At 36.1% G+C, this 15,700-nt stretch overlaps 1 protein-coding gene across 13 annotated transcripts in view; it reads right to left on the reverse strand.

Annotated features, from left to right (window-relative positions):
- mmd (disintegrin and metalloproteinase domain-containing protein mind-meld) overlaps window positions 1-15,700 on the reverse strand; it is a 747,894-nt gene that overhangs the window by 239,454 nt on the left and 492,740 nt on the right. For all 13 annotated transcript variants that reach the window (XR_011443137.1, XR_011443136.1, XM_070281095.1 and 10 more), the window contains exons 15-17: window positions 7,552-7,716; window positions 7,348-7,492; window positions 7,110-7,281 (exon numbers count right to left, since the gene is read on the reverse strand). Coding sequence is in view for 11 of the 13 variants with exons in the window: in XM_070281095.1 (XP_070137196.1) it covers window positions 7,110-7,281; window positions 7,348-7,492; window positions 7,552-7,716 (482 nt within the window). In the remaining 2 variants the exon portion in view is untranslated. The remainder of the gene's footprint in view (window positions 1-7,109; window positions 7,282-7,347; window positions 7,493-7,551; window positions 7,717-15,700) is intronic.

Genomic DNA, 15,700 nt, shown 5'->3' on the forward strand with positions numbered 1-15,700 from the left:
TTTGGGTCCCATCTATGTACTTTATAATCTTTGTTGAAAGAAAGGACTGTTTGCGTCCCCTTTGAAAAACCCCCACAAGGTATTTTTCTTCAATTTGCTTAAGTTCTTCATTGACAACAAAGTCTAGACCTAAGTTAAGCTTTTTTAGCTGGTTTACCCCAAGGATTTGTATCCTGGGCATCGTTTACGAGGCGAAGCTGCTAGTCAAAAATCTCGCATTGACATTGTAAATGTCAGCGGCTTAAAATAATGAAAAACAGAAACGACATTGAAAGAAAACACTATTGGCAGTAGAACAACAGCTTGCTTAGTACAACCATTAAAAGAAATTTTAGCACTTTACGCTTACTTTAAGCTCGTTTTATACCCTTGCTATAACTTACAAAATACGACATACCAAATTTCATAAAGATCTGCCGACTTCATATCCTATGACCCAACTTTCGTGTTTTTGAAGATAGAACCTTTAAACTTTTTTTTTTTTTTTTTTTTAAACTCTTCATTTATTTACAATCTGTTTTTATAAACAATAAGTAAATTTTATAATTAATATTAAATAACAGGAATAGCAGTTTTCCAGTGAACCCTGCTATTATATACAACATCGTGTCTGTTAATTGAATTTATCTATCTGGAAGATCTAGTATGTGGTATCTTTTTAGTCTTCTTAATGATAAGCTGTTATCTACTAGGCTTAAGGCTAAATTATTTTCATGATTATGGAGTCTGTCGATATATTTTTTACTAATTTTATTTATTTCTTCTCTTATGGTTGGGATATTGAGATCCTTGTGGATGTTTGCATTAGTTACATAAAAAGGAGCATTGACAATTTGTCGCAAAGTTTTTGACTGGTAGCGCTGTAGTATCTCAATATTTGAGTTGCTAGCAGTTCCCCAAAGCTGTATAGCGTAAGTCCAAACAGGCTTTAATATAGCTTTGTAGAGGCGAATTTTGTTTTCCAATGAGGTTCCCGATTTTCGACTTATCAACCAGGACATTTTTAGTGTTTTAAGTCTGAGCTGCTGACATTTGGCTTTTATGTGATTTTTCCACGTTAATCTGCGGTCGAGATGCAAGCCCAGATACTTGACACAGGTACTTTGTGGAATTGGCGAGCCGTTAAGTGACACATTTGGGCAATTACCTGGTCTCAATGAAAAGGTTATTTGGACAGATTTTAGGGAGTTAATTCTAATTTTCCATCGAAGGAACCAGTCTTCAATTAGGCTTAGCTCACGCTGCAGAAGTTCAGAAGCTTCATTTCTATAATAGCTTGTGGCCAAAACGGCTGTATCATCAGCGTATGTTGCAACAGTGCAGTTGTTTGTGACTGGCATATCCGCCGTATATAGAGTGTAGAGAATTGGTCCCAGTACACTTCCTTGTGGGACGCCTGCATTAATAAGAAGTAACGTAGATGAATCGTTTTTCTGCTGCACGTAAAAGCATCTTTTATTAAGATATGATTTAATTATTAAGTAATACGGAGCAGGTAGCAATTTTTTTATCTTGTACAATAAACCTTTGTGCCAGACTCGATCAAACGCTTGTTGAACGTCAAGAAATGCAGCTGTGCAGTATTTTTTGTTCTCAAATGCAGTAACTATATCATTAATGACCCTATGGCACTGCTCGGGGGTCCCGTGGCCTCTCCTGAATCCGAATTGGTATTCAGGAATTATGGAAAGTTCGTCCAAAATTGGCAACATTCTCTTCAGGAGTATTTTTTCAAACACTTTCGAGAATATTGTCAGCAGACTAATGGGACGATATGATGTTAATTCTGTTTCCACTTTGTTTGGCTTTAGGATCATTATGATCTCTGCACATTTCCATTGACTTGGAAAGTGGTCTAATCTGAGAATCGCGTTGAATATAAGGGTGATAAACTGTATGCATTTTTTTGGTAAGCTTTTTAGGGTGATGCCGTTTATTTTATCAGGACCTGGTGCTTTTTTATTGTTCAATTCTTTGATTTCTGTTACGACTTCTTCATATTTGATGCTTTTTATGGGTAAACTCATTTGGCAGGGTGACTCAAGAAATTTTTCTACTTCGGTCTCTGTTATAGAATTATTAATATCGTTGGGCTGGAAGACAGATTGCAGATGTTGTGCAAATGCTTCCGCTTGTTCGGTATTAGACCTACACCAATTTCCATTGCTATTACGAATATTCGTGTTTCGTTTAGCTGGTCTCTTTAGGTATTTAGTCGCCCTCCATAGGTTGTGTTCGTTGTTGTTGGAATTAGGATCTAAATTTCTCAGATACGCAGCTAGAGATTCATTGCGTAAGTTCGACAGAAGTTGACTAAGCTCAGATGCAGCCTTGTTGTATAATCTTTTGTCAGGAGGGTAGTGAGTTTCTTGCCACCGTTTACGCAGTTTTCTTTTATTTTCTACTTTCTGTCGAATCTCGATAGACAGGTACAATTGGTTTGACTGTTGATGATTAAGAGCATGATCCGTATTTCTGTAGCTCGCTTTATGAATTGTGTTTGTGAAAAGCTCCACAGCATAGTCTATCTCCTCTCCTGTTTTTAACGAAATATCCAGGCTTATAACTGAGTCTAAATAGCTCTTGAATGCGTTAATGTCTGTAGAAGCTGAAATGACTGTGTAGGGCTTTTCCAACATATGGGCTATTGTGCTGTAAGTAGCTATTATTGGAGAATGATCTGAGTCAAGGTCAAAGCTTTCCATTACTCGCATATGTGATTGTGGAATTCCAGAGAATACAACGAAATCAATCAAGTCTGGGATTTTCTGACTATCAGATGGCCAGTATGTAGGCTTACCAGTTGACAAAGTGTGTATATTATTGTTTCGTATGCATTTGTATAACTCCGATCCCTTCGGGTTAGTCAGTCTGGAACCCCACCATGGATGTTTAGCATTGAAGTCTCCTCCTACAATAAACTTTGTGCCCAGTCTCTGGAAAAAGTTTTGAAAATCAAGCTCTTTTATTGTGAATCTGGGAGGGAGGTAAATCGCTGTTATTGATACATCCGCGTGCATACATTTTATCTTAATTGTGGCAGCCTGCATTGCGTTTTCCCTCGTACTGTCCATGATTTGAAACTTAAGGCCCTGCTTGACAATAATTGCAGCACCCCCATGAGCTCTACCTGACGGATGATCAGCTCTTACTGTATCATATCCAATAATTCTAAAATAAGATTTGCTAGTGAAGTGAGTTTCTGAGATAAGCATGACGTCAATTTCATTCGTTTTTAAAAATAAGGATATTTCGTTTACATGGTTGGAAAGCCCATTGGCATTCCATATTCCTAAGTTTAGGTTTATTTGCATAGCTTGTTTACAAGTAACATTATCATATTAAGTAAATTATTCGTAAGTTCAAATTGTTTTTCCAGAAGCTGTTCTATTCTTTCTAGGGACGTGTTTGTGATACTTTTTCCTGCAGCAGCTTGAGCGTATGATTGATAATCCTTGGGTTGTTGAGTCGAATTATTAGACGGAGCAAATGATTGAGTTGTAGCATAGTCATTTCCTTTATTGTCATCTTTGGTGTTTTTTAGGTGGTTGCGTCCGCTTACTATTTTTTTAGATATAAGTTCCTGATAAACTTTACACCCTTTGTAGCTAGCAGCATGATCTTCATTGCAGTTGGCACATTTTGGTGGTTGTTCTTTGTCTTTTGGACAAATGTTACTGGGATGACTAAGAGAGCATTTTACACATTTGTGAGTTTTGGAACAGTATGACTTTGTGTGTCCAAATTCCTGGCAACGATAGCACTGTACGATTTCTTTGGTTTTATGGGGGGGTTCTATATTAACAACTGCGTTACCAATGTGTTTAACTTTGTATATATCTAAGTTCTTATTGTTGGGCTCAATATCTAAGAAGAACAAGTTCAATGGCTCTTTGGTTACACGACTTTTAATGTTACTAATGTTTCTAACAGTGTGGCCTTTGGACTCCACATCTTGTTTGATTAAGTCGATATCCGTTGAGAAGTGCAAATTCTTAATTACTACTCTAAATGCCCTCTCATGTTTGAGCTGATAAGTGTGAAATTTGACAAAATCTCCAGAAAGTGTTTTAACAAGTTTCCTGTATTCTTCAATAGACTTAACCATTAATCTTACTTGACCATCGCGTTGAACTTTATAAAAGAAAAGCTCTTTTTTGATTTTTGTCTCGAGATAAGCTAGCATTCCTTTTATATTATTGACTTCAGATAAGAATATAGGTGGCGGCTTGGCAGAATCATCTAAAGTGTCTTCAGTTATCAAGTCCAGTGCTTCGCTTTCGTCTTCAATTCCATTATTTGGCGTGTTGTCGCTTAGGAGGGCGTACTGATTGGAGCTCGTGCTGGGTGCATGGGCCAGGGCAATTTTTTTCTTGAGGAGGATCGGAGACACTTGGTTTTGCCTCTTGATTGCCTTCGGCTTCGGTCTTACTGTCTGCCAGCTCCAAACCGATGGGTCATCTTCGTCGTTGTTCATGTTAACAACAACGATTTTTTAGTGCTTATCAGCAACCACTGTTTTGTTACGTTTTTGTTGTAAATCGAATAATAATAACTTTAGCTTCCGCTTAACTTTTAGGCACGTCTTAACTCGGGGAGTGTTTGATCGCGACTTTTAAACTTTTTTCAGATTATATTTGTTGCCAATTAATTGGACCTTCTAAATTTCATAAGGTATTTCATTTCAGCTGCCATGTAACTGAACGACCGAAATTTTGTACTTGAAAAAACACCAAATTTGGTAATTTTGCTTGGAACTTTTTTTTTAATTTTGTAATCTAATAAATTGGTTTATAATAAAATTATCATAACGATTGACCAACTATATCCGATTTTTTTTATTTATAGCCGATTTTAACTGCAAGGGTATATCAACATCGGCTCCTTCCAAAGCTAGTTTTCCTTTCTTGTAATTTATTTATTTATTTATTATTAACAATGATCTGTTATTCTAGAATCTAGATCAATATAATTAAAAGTAGGGATAAATTAAGCTTTTATTAACAGAGATTTCAAAGTAAATGGGAAAATATGTTCAAATTTTATCAAATCACACGAAATGGATCATGTTCATGCCTCGTTACCTCTTAGATCCAAAATAGTTATTTACCTCTTTAGGAACTGAAAACATTAATTCTACCGGAAGTAATTTGGAATCAACCTGTGCAAGAATAAGCGTATGAAGGAGCCTCTTGCGTACTTACACTTACGGGGCTCTTGCATTAAAAGTTTTAGCCGGCAACGATACGTCGAAAGGGAATTAACAGTATCTCAGTAAAAAACTTTTTATGCATAACAGAAACTGCTTTTGGACTGATTCAACTGTCTTTTGGTGAACTTTCGGACTCCAAACGCATGAACAGTACTGTGTCATTTCTCGCACGATGGCAAACCATTAAAAATGGTTTGACTTCCAAATTTTAACTTCAATTTCTCATCGTTTCGGTTGACGATGCGCCGATGTGGTAGTAGGACCAATAGTATTTTTCTGTACAATTTTCCAATGTAAAAATCTACCTCAAAGACTTCAAATTTTTATTTTTTTTCATTATCTTTCAGTTATATCTTTATTTTTAGTATTAAAGAAAACAAAAAAGGAAAGCTATCTTTGGGCGGATCCGAAGTTGATATACTGACAATATGCAGTAAAAACCGCACTCATAGAGATTTGTACAGCGGGTTCCACTACAAGCTGAGGCGATGTTAAGGTGTTTTTTAAATTTTGATTTTTCTTGATTGGATTATAAATGTTGCAAAAACACTTAAAAACAATTAAAATATAAAGATATTTAAAGTAAAAAAAGTGGATGTCTCGATCGAAGCACTCTACCACTCGGCTATCCCTCATTCGTTCTCTCGCGAAAATTTTCTCAAACGCCAAGACCTTAGCTTTGGAACCCAATTATACATTCCCAATTTTAGATCAAACGGATATTTTTTTTTTTTTCTTGGTCTTAAAGAATTTTGGAAATGGGTTTTGCATCAATTAGACCATAAAGTTTAGAGAGCAAGACGACCGAGGGCGCTCGAGAAACGATTTAAATTTTAAATTTTAAGTTTTAATTTAAGCATGTTAGGAAATGCTGTCTATCTACATCCCCATTGATTAGGTTATGTAAAAAAAAAATCACCCAGCATTTTCCTACGATTGGTAAACTTGGTAAGTTTATTAGTAAGAGTCTACTATTAGAAGATGGAAGGTGAAGATTTGCATCCCAATTTAGACCTCTAAGAGAAAAAGTTAAGAAATTCTTTTGTACGGATTCTATGCGGTACTGATGTACTCCATATTGGGGACTCCAGACACATGAACCGTATTCCAGTATCGGACCAAGGAAATGAAAAATGTTTTGTTTATATATGGGTCATTAAATTCTTTTGACCACCTCTTAATAAAACCAAGGACTCCTTTAGCCTTGTTAACCATTAAGGAAATATGGTCGGCAAATTTAAGTTTGATGTCTAATAGACGCCGTTATCATTAACCTGAGTTAATTTCTCTAAGGCAATCCCATAGAGAGTATACGTAGCCTGCAAAGGTCAATAATGATAAAAAGACATTTGAAAATTTTCGAGATCGAACAGAAGCGGATTTGTATTGGAGGAAAATCTTAACATCATCTTAGTTCGTTAAAGCAGAGGGGCAAGTCTTTAATAAAAAAAAAAATGACGTAAGAGTAGGAGTAAAAATTTCCTATGGTGCGCTTGCCAATTTTTCTTCCCTTCTTGGGTAACAGTCTTAGTCTGATTGTCGGGTCTTGCAGCCGTCTATAAATTGGGCTATTTAGACTTGGCAAAACTAACCGATGTACCATTTATGATGTCACATTGCATTGCTGTTCTTTCGTTCGCACTCTCTCGTTTCGTACTCGGTCGCTCCGCTCATCTTTGTAAAGCATTGAGCCGCGTTCGCATTATTATTCGCGCGGTCCCCTTTGATTCTGGATCGTTCGCGACTGATTGTTTACATAAGCTAAGATGTCAAATAAACATAAATATATATTACCAATTTAATTGCAACCCCGAATTAAAATCATTTGTTTTCCCTTGTCCGAGTGTTTCTCGCGTGAGACCTACAAAGGTTGGTTTAAAATACAAAAATTACTTACTCTGGTTCACATTTTATATAGTGCTCACTGGCATCTCGCCCGCAATGTCCGTTTATAGAACCCTTTGAATTAAATTGTTCATAACACTGTCTATCTGCAGCTGATCCTCCATAGCCCCAAATAGCTTCACATTGTAAACTTAATGTCGGACAATTCCCCTGGAAACAATAACCTTGCGAAAAATTTACATTATTGAATTATTTTCCATAAAATCATTTATATAACGACGATTTCTAACCTGAGACTCCAGACTTATTAATTCCACAAGGAGAACCATTTTTTTTATATTCATCTAAAGGACATTGTCCCAATTCGCCATCGCAATACTCAGGAAGATCACATTCGTTGTGCGTGTCTCGACATATATAGTCCTTCGGACGTAGCTAAATAAATTTTTTTAAAGAATAAATGATCATGTTGAAAACCAGGAAAAGTTTCTTACCCGACATTGGTCGCAGCAAGCACCACTAGCACATTGTGCTTCTGATTTTAGTTTGCAAGTTATACCATCACAGCAGGGGTCCAAAGCGCATTCTTCAAATGTGCCACAGTCGCATTCCTCATCTTCTTCAACCACTTTATTTCCGCAATTTCGTCGAAGCTCAATCTAAAATTATAAAAATGAAGTGTTTTACTTATCGTTCTGCTAAGTGATCTACATTCTAATGAGGATTTTTAATGAGAGTATTGTGTTTTTTAGGCGCCTTTTAACGCCAAATTAATTTCGGTTTATTATATTTCGTCCAATTTATCCAATTGATTTAAGGGGAGGGTAAGGTATTAAAATTTTTTTTTTTTTAATTTTTTTTGTATTTTTTAAATTTAATGCATAATATTTGAAGAATATTGTGTCAAAATTTCAAGTCAAATAAAGCAAAATTGACGAAGTTATTAGTTATTGATGAAGTTGCTTGTAAACGTTTTACACTGGATTTGTTTTGTGTTTAAACTTTAAAGCGTTTTTCCCACAACTCACGTTTTCAAAGTCGGTGCCCCTCATAACTTCAAAACTACTGCACCGATCCTTTTGAAATTTTAAACACTATTTCTGTACATATTTTACGAGGTAACGCTGTCGAGTTTTTTTTTTTTTTTGTTCATAATTTTGATTTTGCAATGACAAATTAACCGATTTTTTCCCAAAATATTGAGTTTTTCACTTCAAAGTCTTCGAAAAAATTAAAAAATTGCATTTTTCAAAAAACCTTTACAGCGTTACCTGGAGCGAACTATTATCTAACGAATGAATTTTCATTTTTTGATTACAAATGATCCAGCACCGAGTTATGAGGGGCACCGCAATTCAACTTTATTGGCGACACGTCCGGACAATAATGGTTGAATAAATAAATTTTAACTGTGTCGTCAGGAAAAAAAACACAAAAACATGGCTTTTTTCGCATGATTTGAACTTACCCTCCCTTTAATATAAGCAAAAATATTTTGTATGTGAATTGTTATGATTTTTTAATTATCGAGTGTAAGAATATTATTTCGTTATTTGTAACTACAAAAATGTGCATTAATTCACACATGTGGGAACGTTTTAGCACGATAAAATAATTAGATATATTTTACTTAAATAACCGAAACCTAAAATTTTCAATTCATTTCTAAGGCAAACGCAAATTTTGTCAGAAATTTCGTCTATGTATACTTTAATGGTTTTTAGTTTGGTCAAAATTTTATTGTCCCATAGAGACAAAAATTTTAATATCATTGTCAGGTCAGGCAGCAGTACAACGGTTTAATGTTTATGTTTAAATAATGTTAATGTAATGTTTAGTTTATCGATTTTGACTTAAGTTTGTACAAATCGCTTAGTTGGTCGGAAGGCGACTCTCTCTCGGCCGCTCGACTCAACCGTTCTTTCTTTACAGAGTTTTTGCTCCGCAATGTCTAGGTCGGGCCGCCCTCTTCATTATCGAGAGCTTTAGCTTCGCATGACTAGTCGGGCCGCCCTCTCTGTACATAACACATGAGTCCCTGATCTGCTGATCATCCGGCTTTTTCTGCATGCAGGAATAAACACTTATAACGTTTTAAAATTACATAAATTCGGCATTTTATTTTGGTGCGGATTACGGCATTGAAAGCCCTCAATGACCAAACAATCATCTTAATAACTTAACCCGCTGTAAAAATCCCTATAAATGCGGGTTTCGCAGTATATTGCCAGGCCAAGTAGCCAAATCGTATGATATACGATATGCTATAATAGGGTAAAAGAAGAATTCAATTATTAAAACATAAGATGTTTGATTATCATTGATTATCGAACTACCGAGCTGAGTGGACGTACTGTTCCCGAGCTCCGGGAAGACTTCACATTGCATCACATATAGAACGTAGCATTAAAATATTTTGCAAAACTCCTTCTAAAAGATGGAAAAAATCGCATGGTAAACGGAATTTCATCCGAATGAATAAGAATTTTACTGAGTGCCACCCACGATACCAATGTTCTAAAGTTTCGCATCTATTGGAATCCAACTCTTCTGCCAAACTTATAAAGTTCGCTAGTGTGAACCTTTACAAGCGGACTGCATCAAATATCATTTTAACAGTAGCCGATGATCAAGGCTCGGTTAAAATAATAAAAAGATGCTCCGAAAGATATGCCAATAAAATATACTCCAGATGAGGCATTAACTCTGTTCATTGATGGCGACTAAACAAAAACGTCATATAAACTTCTGCAATCTGGTGCCAAGGCGCGAAATGCTAATATTTTCCCAACATATGATGTTTTGTTATCTGCAAAAATGAGGTGTTATTCGGATAAAATTAAAACAGGCGAATATTGTGCCGAAGTTCCATTGCAAGATATGTTAGACCATACCATAGCTCGAATTGTTGAGGCCCATCCCGATAAAATTAGCCAAATCTCATTGAAAGGTGACAATTATGAAAATTTTACGTTCTTGTCTAAATGGGGTTGCGATGGAAGTTCTGGGCACGCGACCTATCGCCAAAGCTTCATAGATCCACACCTTAACATGGCAGATGAACATGTATTTTTTATTTGTATTGTACCTTTACAATTAAAATTGGGTAATGACATTCTTTGGCAAAATCCTCGCCCATCATCAACTCGTTACTGTAGACCTCTTAAAATAATGTTTGCAAAAGAGTCTACTGAGTTGGTAAGAGCCGAAACAGAGAAGATACAGGAGCAGATTCTTCAAATTCTGCCTACGAGATTGAGCTGCTTTTTAAGTTAATCATAAATTGGAGCTGACAATGATAGACGGAAAAGTGTTTAGTGTAATTGCTGAATCATCTTCACAAACATGTGGAATTTATAAGGCTACACCTAAAAAAATGAATGACCTAGATGCACAATGACTTACTAAAATTCGGACTATCTACTTTACATAGTTAGATTCGTTGCTTTGAATGCATGCTGCACATTGGTTATCGGCTACCCATTAAAAAGTGGCAAGTGAGGGGATCAGATAAAACCATAGTTGATCAACGAAAAGCAGCCATAAAAGATAGGTTTAGAGAAATGGCCTTATTGGTTGGTATTCCAATGCGAGGATCGGGCAACACCAATAGTGGGTATACGGCTAGGCTATTTTTTAAGATCTACATTTTGTCTGCAGAAATAACCGGAGTAAACAAGGAACTTATAAAAAGGTTATCACTGATTTTGCGCTGTATGGCTTTCGGATATACTATTAATATTCCGAGATTTCGCGAAACTGTATGAATTTTTGTTAGGGAATATCCGTGGTTTAACATGGCATCCTCAATGCACAAAATTTTAATTCACGGGGCGGATATTATAGAAAATGTACCACTTCCGATTGGAATGATGTCAGAAGAAGCCTTAGAAGCCCGAAACAAAGATTAAAGAAATTTTCGCTTGAGCCATACTCGTAAAAACTTTCGCCAAAACAAAAAAACACAATCTTTTGCATTTATTGTTAGTATCGTCAGATCCACTAATTACAAGCAATTCCAAAAGTTCGGCCAATAACCTTCTTTTGGACTACAATGCTCAAGAAGAAAATTCGGATTCTGATTCAAAAAAAAATTTAGATTCAGACTAGGACAACTAAAACTAGGGATGTCGGAAATATATCAAAATATCAATATATCGATATATTTTCTCTTAAAAAAAATATTATTATCGGAATATTTTTTGGGCAAAAATAGTCGATAATAATATTTTTGAGTTGGTATTTCCGATATTTTATGTTTGGTCACTCTTAAGCCAGAAATTGGCATTAAGTTATCTTGGAAGTTCGGTTCCATCTGAACGGTTGGCTTCTGTCATTAAATGCATGTCTGTGACTCCCGTAGTCGAATGACAGACCAGCATATAACCGAAAGAGTTTTTTTTAAATCATTGAAGAAAGATTTATTTTGTAATTAAGAGTAATTAAGAGCATTAAATAAGAGAATTAAGTAATTAGCATTATTAAGTACATATTCCATGAATTCCATGAAACTTTTTTTTTGTGTATTAAGTTTTTTTTCTAAATAAATTTGAATACAATGTCCTTAATAATTTTTTTATTTTTTATTTCAAAGAACTTAAATAAAAGTTGCTTGAGAGTGGGTATAAATATTTGTTGTTTTTTCAATTCACTTTTTAAATAAAAAATAGCTCTTATTTGCAGTTCATGGCGGATGAAAACACATATTAAAACCTTTTTTTAAATTTACAAACCACCTTTTTTCAATTTTAGCTGACCATAAAAAATATCAAAAATACTCGATATATCGATTTTTTTTGGTGATATTTCTTAATATTATCGATTGATATTTTTTTCACAGCAAATATCATCAATACGATATTTTTTCAAAAACCAACAACCCTAACTAAAACTAGTTTATTTTGTAAAACTGCATCTTACAAAAAAAATTAGAAAGCAAAAAAAAAAATGATCATTACTTGTAATGATATTCCATATCTGACGCTACATCACCCAAATTGGCCACTGTGCGACTCACGCTAGCTCCCAGACCTTATTGATTTTGCTGTGACAAAAAACATACCTCACAATCTAATAAATGCCAAAGCAGTCTCGGACTTATCAGACCACTCGCCTGTGCTTCTAACGCTTCTTCAAAGCCCAGAAATAATTGAACACCCCTTCAGCCTGACGACACCAAAAACGAACTGGCTTAAATACAAAAAGTACGTGACTGCCCACATAGAACTCGCCCCGGAGTTTAACAAGGAATCGGACATCGACTACACTGAAAGAGCGCCCTGAAAGAAGTACTCGTTGTGGCAGCTAAAAACTCTACTCCTCATGGGAAGGAGTTCCCATTCCTCAGTAGTAGACCTCCTCAGTAGACCTGAACGAGCTGTTCGATTTGCTGATTAAGTTTGTAGTATTTGTTTCGGTACGAGAAAAGAGGCGCACGCGTCGTGATAGGCAAAACAGCAGATCACCAGCATCAAAACAACGCCTTAAGGAAGAAACCCGATCACTCGACCAGGCTCTTCACCAACAGAAAGAAAATGCTTAGGTACATCCAGAATCTTTCGCCAACAAGCACAAAGTACCCCCTGTGGAGGGCCCACCCAAATCTTAGCGCCCCAATTGAAACGACAACCCCGATAGGAAACTTTTCGGGATGCTGGGCTCGCAGCGACTAAGACCGAGCTGAAACATTCGCTACACATCTTCAAAGTGTCTTCCAGCCAAACTCAGCCTTAAATTCATTCCTCCTGCCACCTATTCAGCCAGAAGCTACCCATCTGCAGACTACTCCTTCATTCCGGCCGAACGAATTCGAAAAAGTCATAAGAGGGCTAACACCAAAAAAGGCTCCCGGTGGTGACCTACTAATACCAAAGATGCTGATCGAACTTTCAAAATGCGCTATAGAGGTATTCTGCAAACTATTGAATGGGATCATTCACCTTGCCTATTTCCCAAAAAAGTGAAAAAAATGCATCATTATAATGATACCGAAGCCTGAAAAAGACCACACAATTCCGTCATCATATAGACCAATAAGCCTTCCATCTTGTTTGTGTAAATTGTTTGAAACATGTTTGGGAACTCGCATAATACCACATCTGGAAGCTTGCAATTTTATCCCGGCACACCAATTAGGCTTCCGAAGAAACCACGGAACCATCGAACAAGTGAACAGATTAACATCCAAAATACGCTCAGCCTTCGCACAGCGAGAATACTGCAGCGCTATTTTCCTCGACGTATCTCAAGCTTTCGACCGAGTGTTGCTTATTAAACTCATGCACAAAATTAAAACTTCTTTGCCAACATACACCCACAAGCTACTGGAATCATACCTCTACAATAGGGTATACTCAGTGAGATGCAACGCAGCTACTTCGGGCGACTACATCATCGAAGCTGGAGTTCCACAAGGAAGCGCACTCGGCCCAACGAAATCTACAACCCAAATGGCTAATCATCTAATAGTAGTAGAAAGGTGGCTGTCCGACTGGAGCATTGAAATAAATGAACAGAAGTGTAAACATATAACGTTTACTCTTAATAGACGAAAATGCCCTCAGCAGCAAAAAACGCGATCAGCAGCAACATAGACATCATACAGCGCGCACAATCAATAATTTTGAGAATTATCACTGGGGCACCTTGGTACCTTGGTATGAAACGAAAACATCCACCAGGATCTGGGCATCCTCGCAGTAAAAGACGAAATCCAAAACCAAAAAGAGTCATACAAAGAAAAACTTTCTTTGCACCCAAATTTTCTCGCTCGGGGATTGACTTGGCTTTCTAGCGTATCCCGCCTGCGGCGCAACGACCTCCCAATCCAGCAATCGATTTTTAGGGCCGTCTAACTCCGTATCAGTCAATATGACTGTTAGTTAAGTTAAAAATATGAGATTTGATACACCTCTTGTTAGTCTCGCAAAGAGAAGATTCAAGAAATAAAAGCAACATAAACATGTTAACAATAATACAAAATAAAAGAGATCAGATATGTTGAAGATGTTAAAGATTAACTAGAATGCTCCTCTAGCTACCGTAACTTTTTATACCCTTGGGTTGGAAATCTCCAACCCTAAAAATTATATAATTACACATCTTCTCCAAAATAGTTTGAAAAAAATATATTTTTATTTGAGTTCTGTTCTTGATACAGAGTGATTCTTCAAAACTGCTTAGAACTTTAGAATATTAGAACTAACTTAACATTGGGGCTCTAAGTCTTTTTTATAGGTACCCTTGCTGAAGCTTTTTGCAGATTAAGGCTTGAATGAAGCTTTTCTTTTTGAGAGGCTTTGTCCACTGAAGGAAGTCGATTGAGTCGGAATCTATAACATGAGGTGTCAGTTGACGTGGAAGGCTTTGGGTCTCAATCAATCAAGGTGACAAGAAAAATGTGAAATTTCATCGGATGTAGTTGGCCGATCCTTATAAGAATATCATAATAAGACCAATTAATTACAATAAAAAATCTAAAATAAGTCCCAAACTTTTATCTTTAAAAATCCCAAAGATGGTATTTCTACCAAATACCATTTCCGATCGTTCAATAATATGGCAGCTATAAGATATAGTCGGCCGATTCTTATGAAATTTGGTAGATCGTATTATTTGATCAAAAATAGCACTCATGCAAAACTCTCCGAACTCTCTAACTCTAAAACACCAATGTTATACCATTTCTGATCAATCAGTTATATGACAGCTATAAGGTATAGTCGGCCGTCCCGACTTATATACTGCGTGCAAAGGAAAGAAGGGTGAGTGGAGAGAATCTAGGAGAGACTGGAGACTATTTTCCGTAGAAAAAGACAGACGGACGGATTTTTATATATGTTTATATGTCTCCTTCACTCCGTTGCACACTTTTGACCAAAATTAAATTAACTCAGGTTAATGATGGCATCCTATTAGAAACTAAACTTAAATTTGCCGACCATATTTCATCAATGGTTAATAAGGCTAAAGGATTCCACCGCTACAGTGGTGGGCAAACGCACACATGTTTATCATTTGTGCGTAAGCAGAAAAAATCAATGAAAGCAGGGCATTCACTGAGCGAAAAAACTTAGTTTATTATTTTGTTTTTTGTTAATTTGTAAGTTTGAATGGGCACTAACATAATTTTTTTATATTAGCCTTTCTAGCAAAAGTTCTTAAAGAAATGAAAAGCTAATTTTTCATTGAAAAATTTTTTTTCTCAATGGATAATTTTTCACGCATCTGAGTTATAAAATTTTGGTTTTTAAGTTTGGGGTGTCAAGAGAGGTAAAATGAGAACAAATGAGAAACCTTCCAGAAACTTGAGCTTACTCACACTGTCAGTCTGCCAGCAGCGCTGCGGCAAAATTTTTGAAACTATGCTCACTAGACATCTGCATGAGTGTCAAGAAACAAACATTCAAATATACAATGCTCAAAATGAGTTAAGTGAATTTGAAAGCAAAGCCAACCCGGTGTGAGAGATTTGGTTCTCTTACACTTACTCATTTGCAAAAGTAATAGGACAAAGGAACCGGATTGAATGTATCGAGAACGTTGAAAACAAAGATGTTTCACTCGGATGATTCTAGTTGCAAATGAAAATAGAAGGAAATCAAAACGAATTAAATGCAGCGATTTTTCTTCGAGTCAGAAAAG

This window comes from Drosophila bipectinata, chromosome XL (genome assembly GCF_030179905.1).
Source record: "Drosophila bipectinata strain 14024-0381.07 chromosome XL, DbipHiC1v2, whole genome shotgun sequence".
Taxonomy (NCBI): Eukaryota; Metazoa; Arthropoda; class Insecta; order Diptera; family Drosophilidae; genus Drosophila; species Drosophila bipectinata.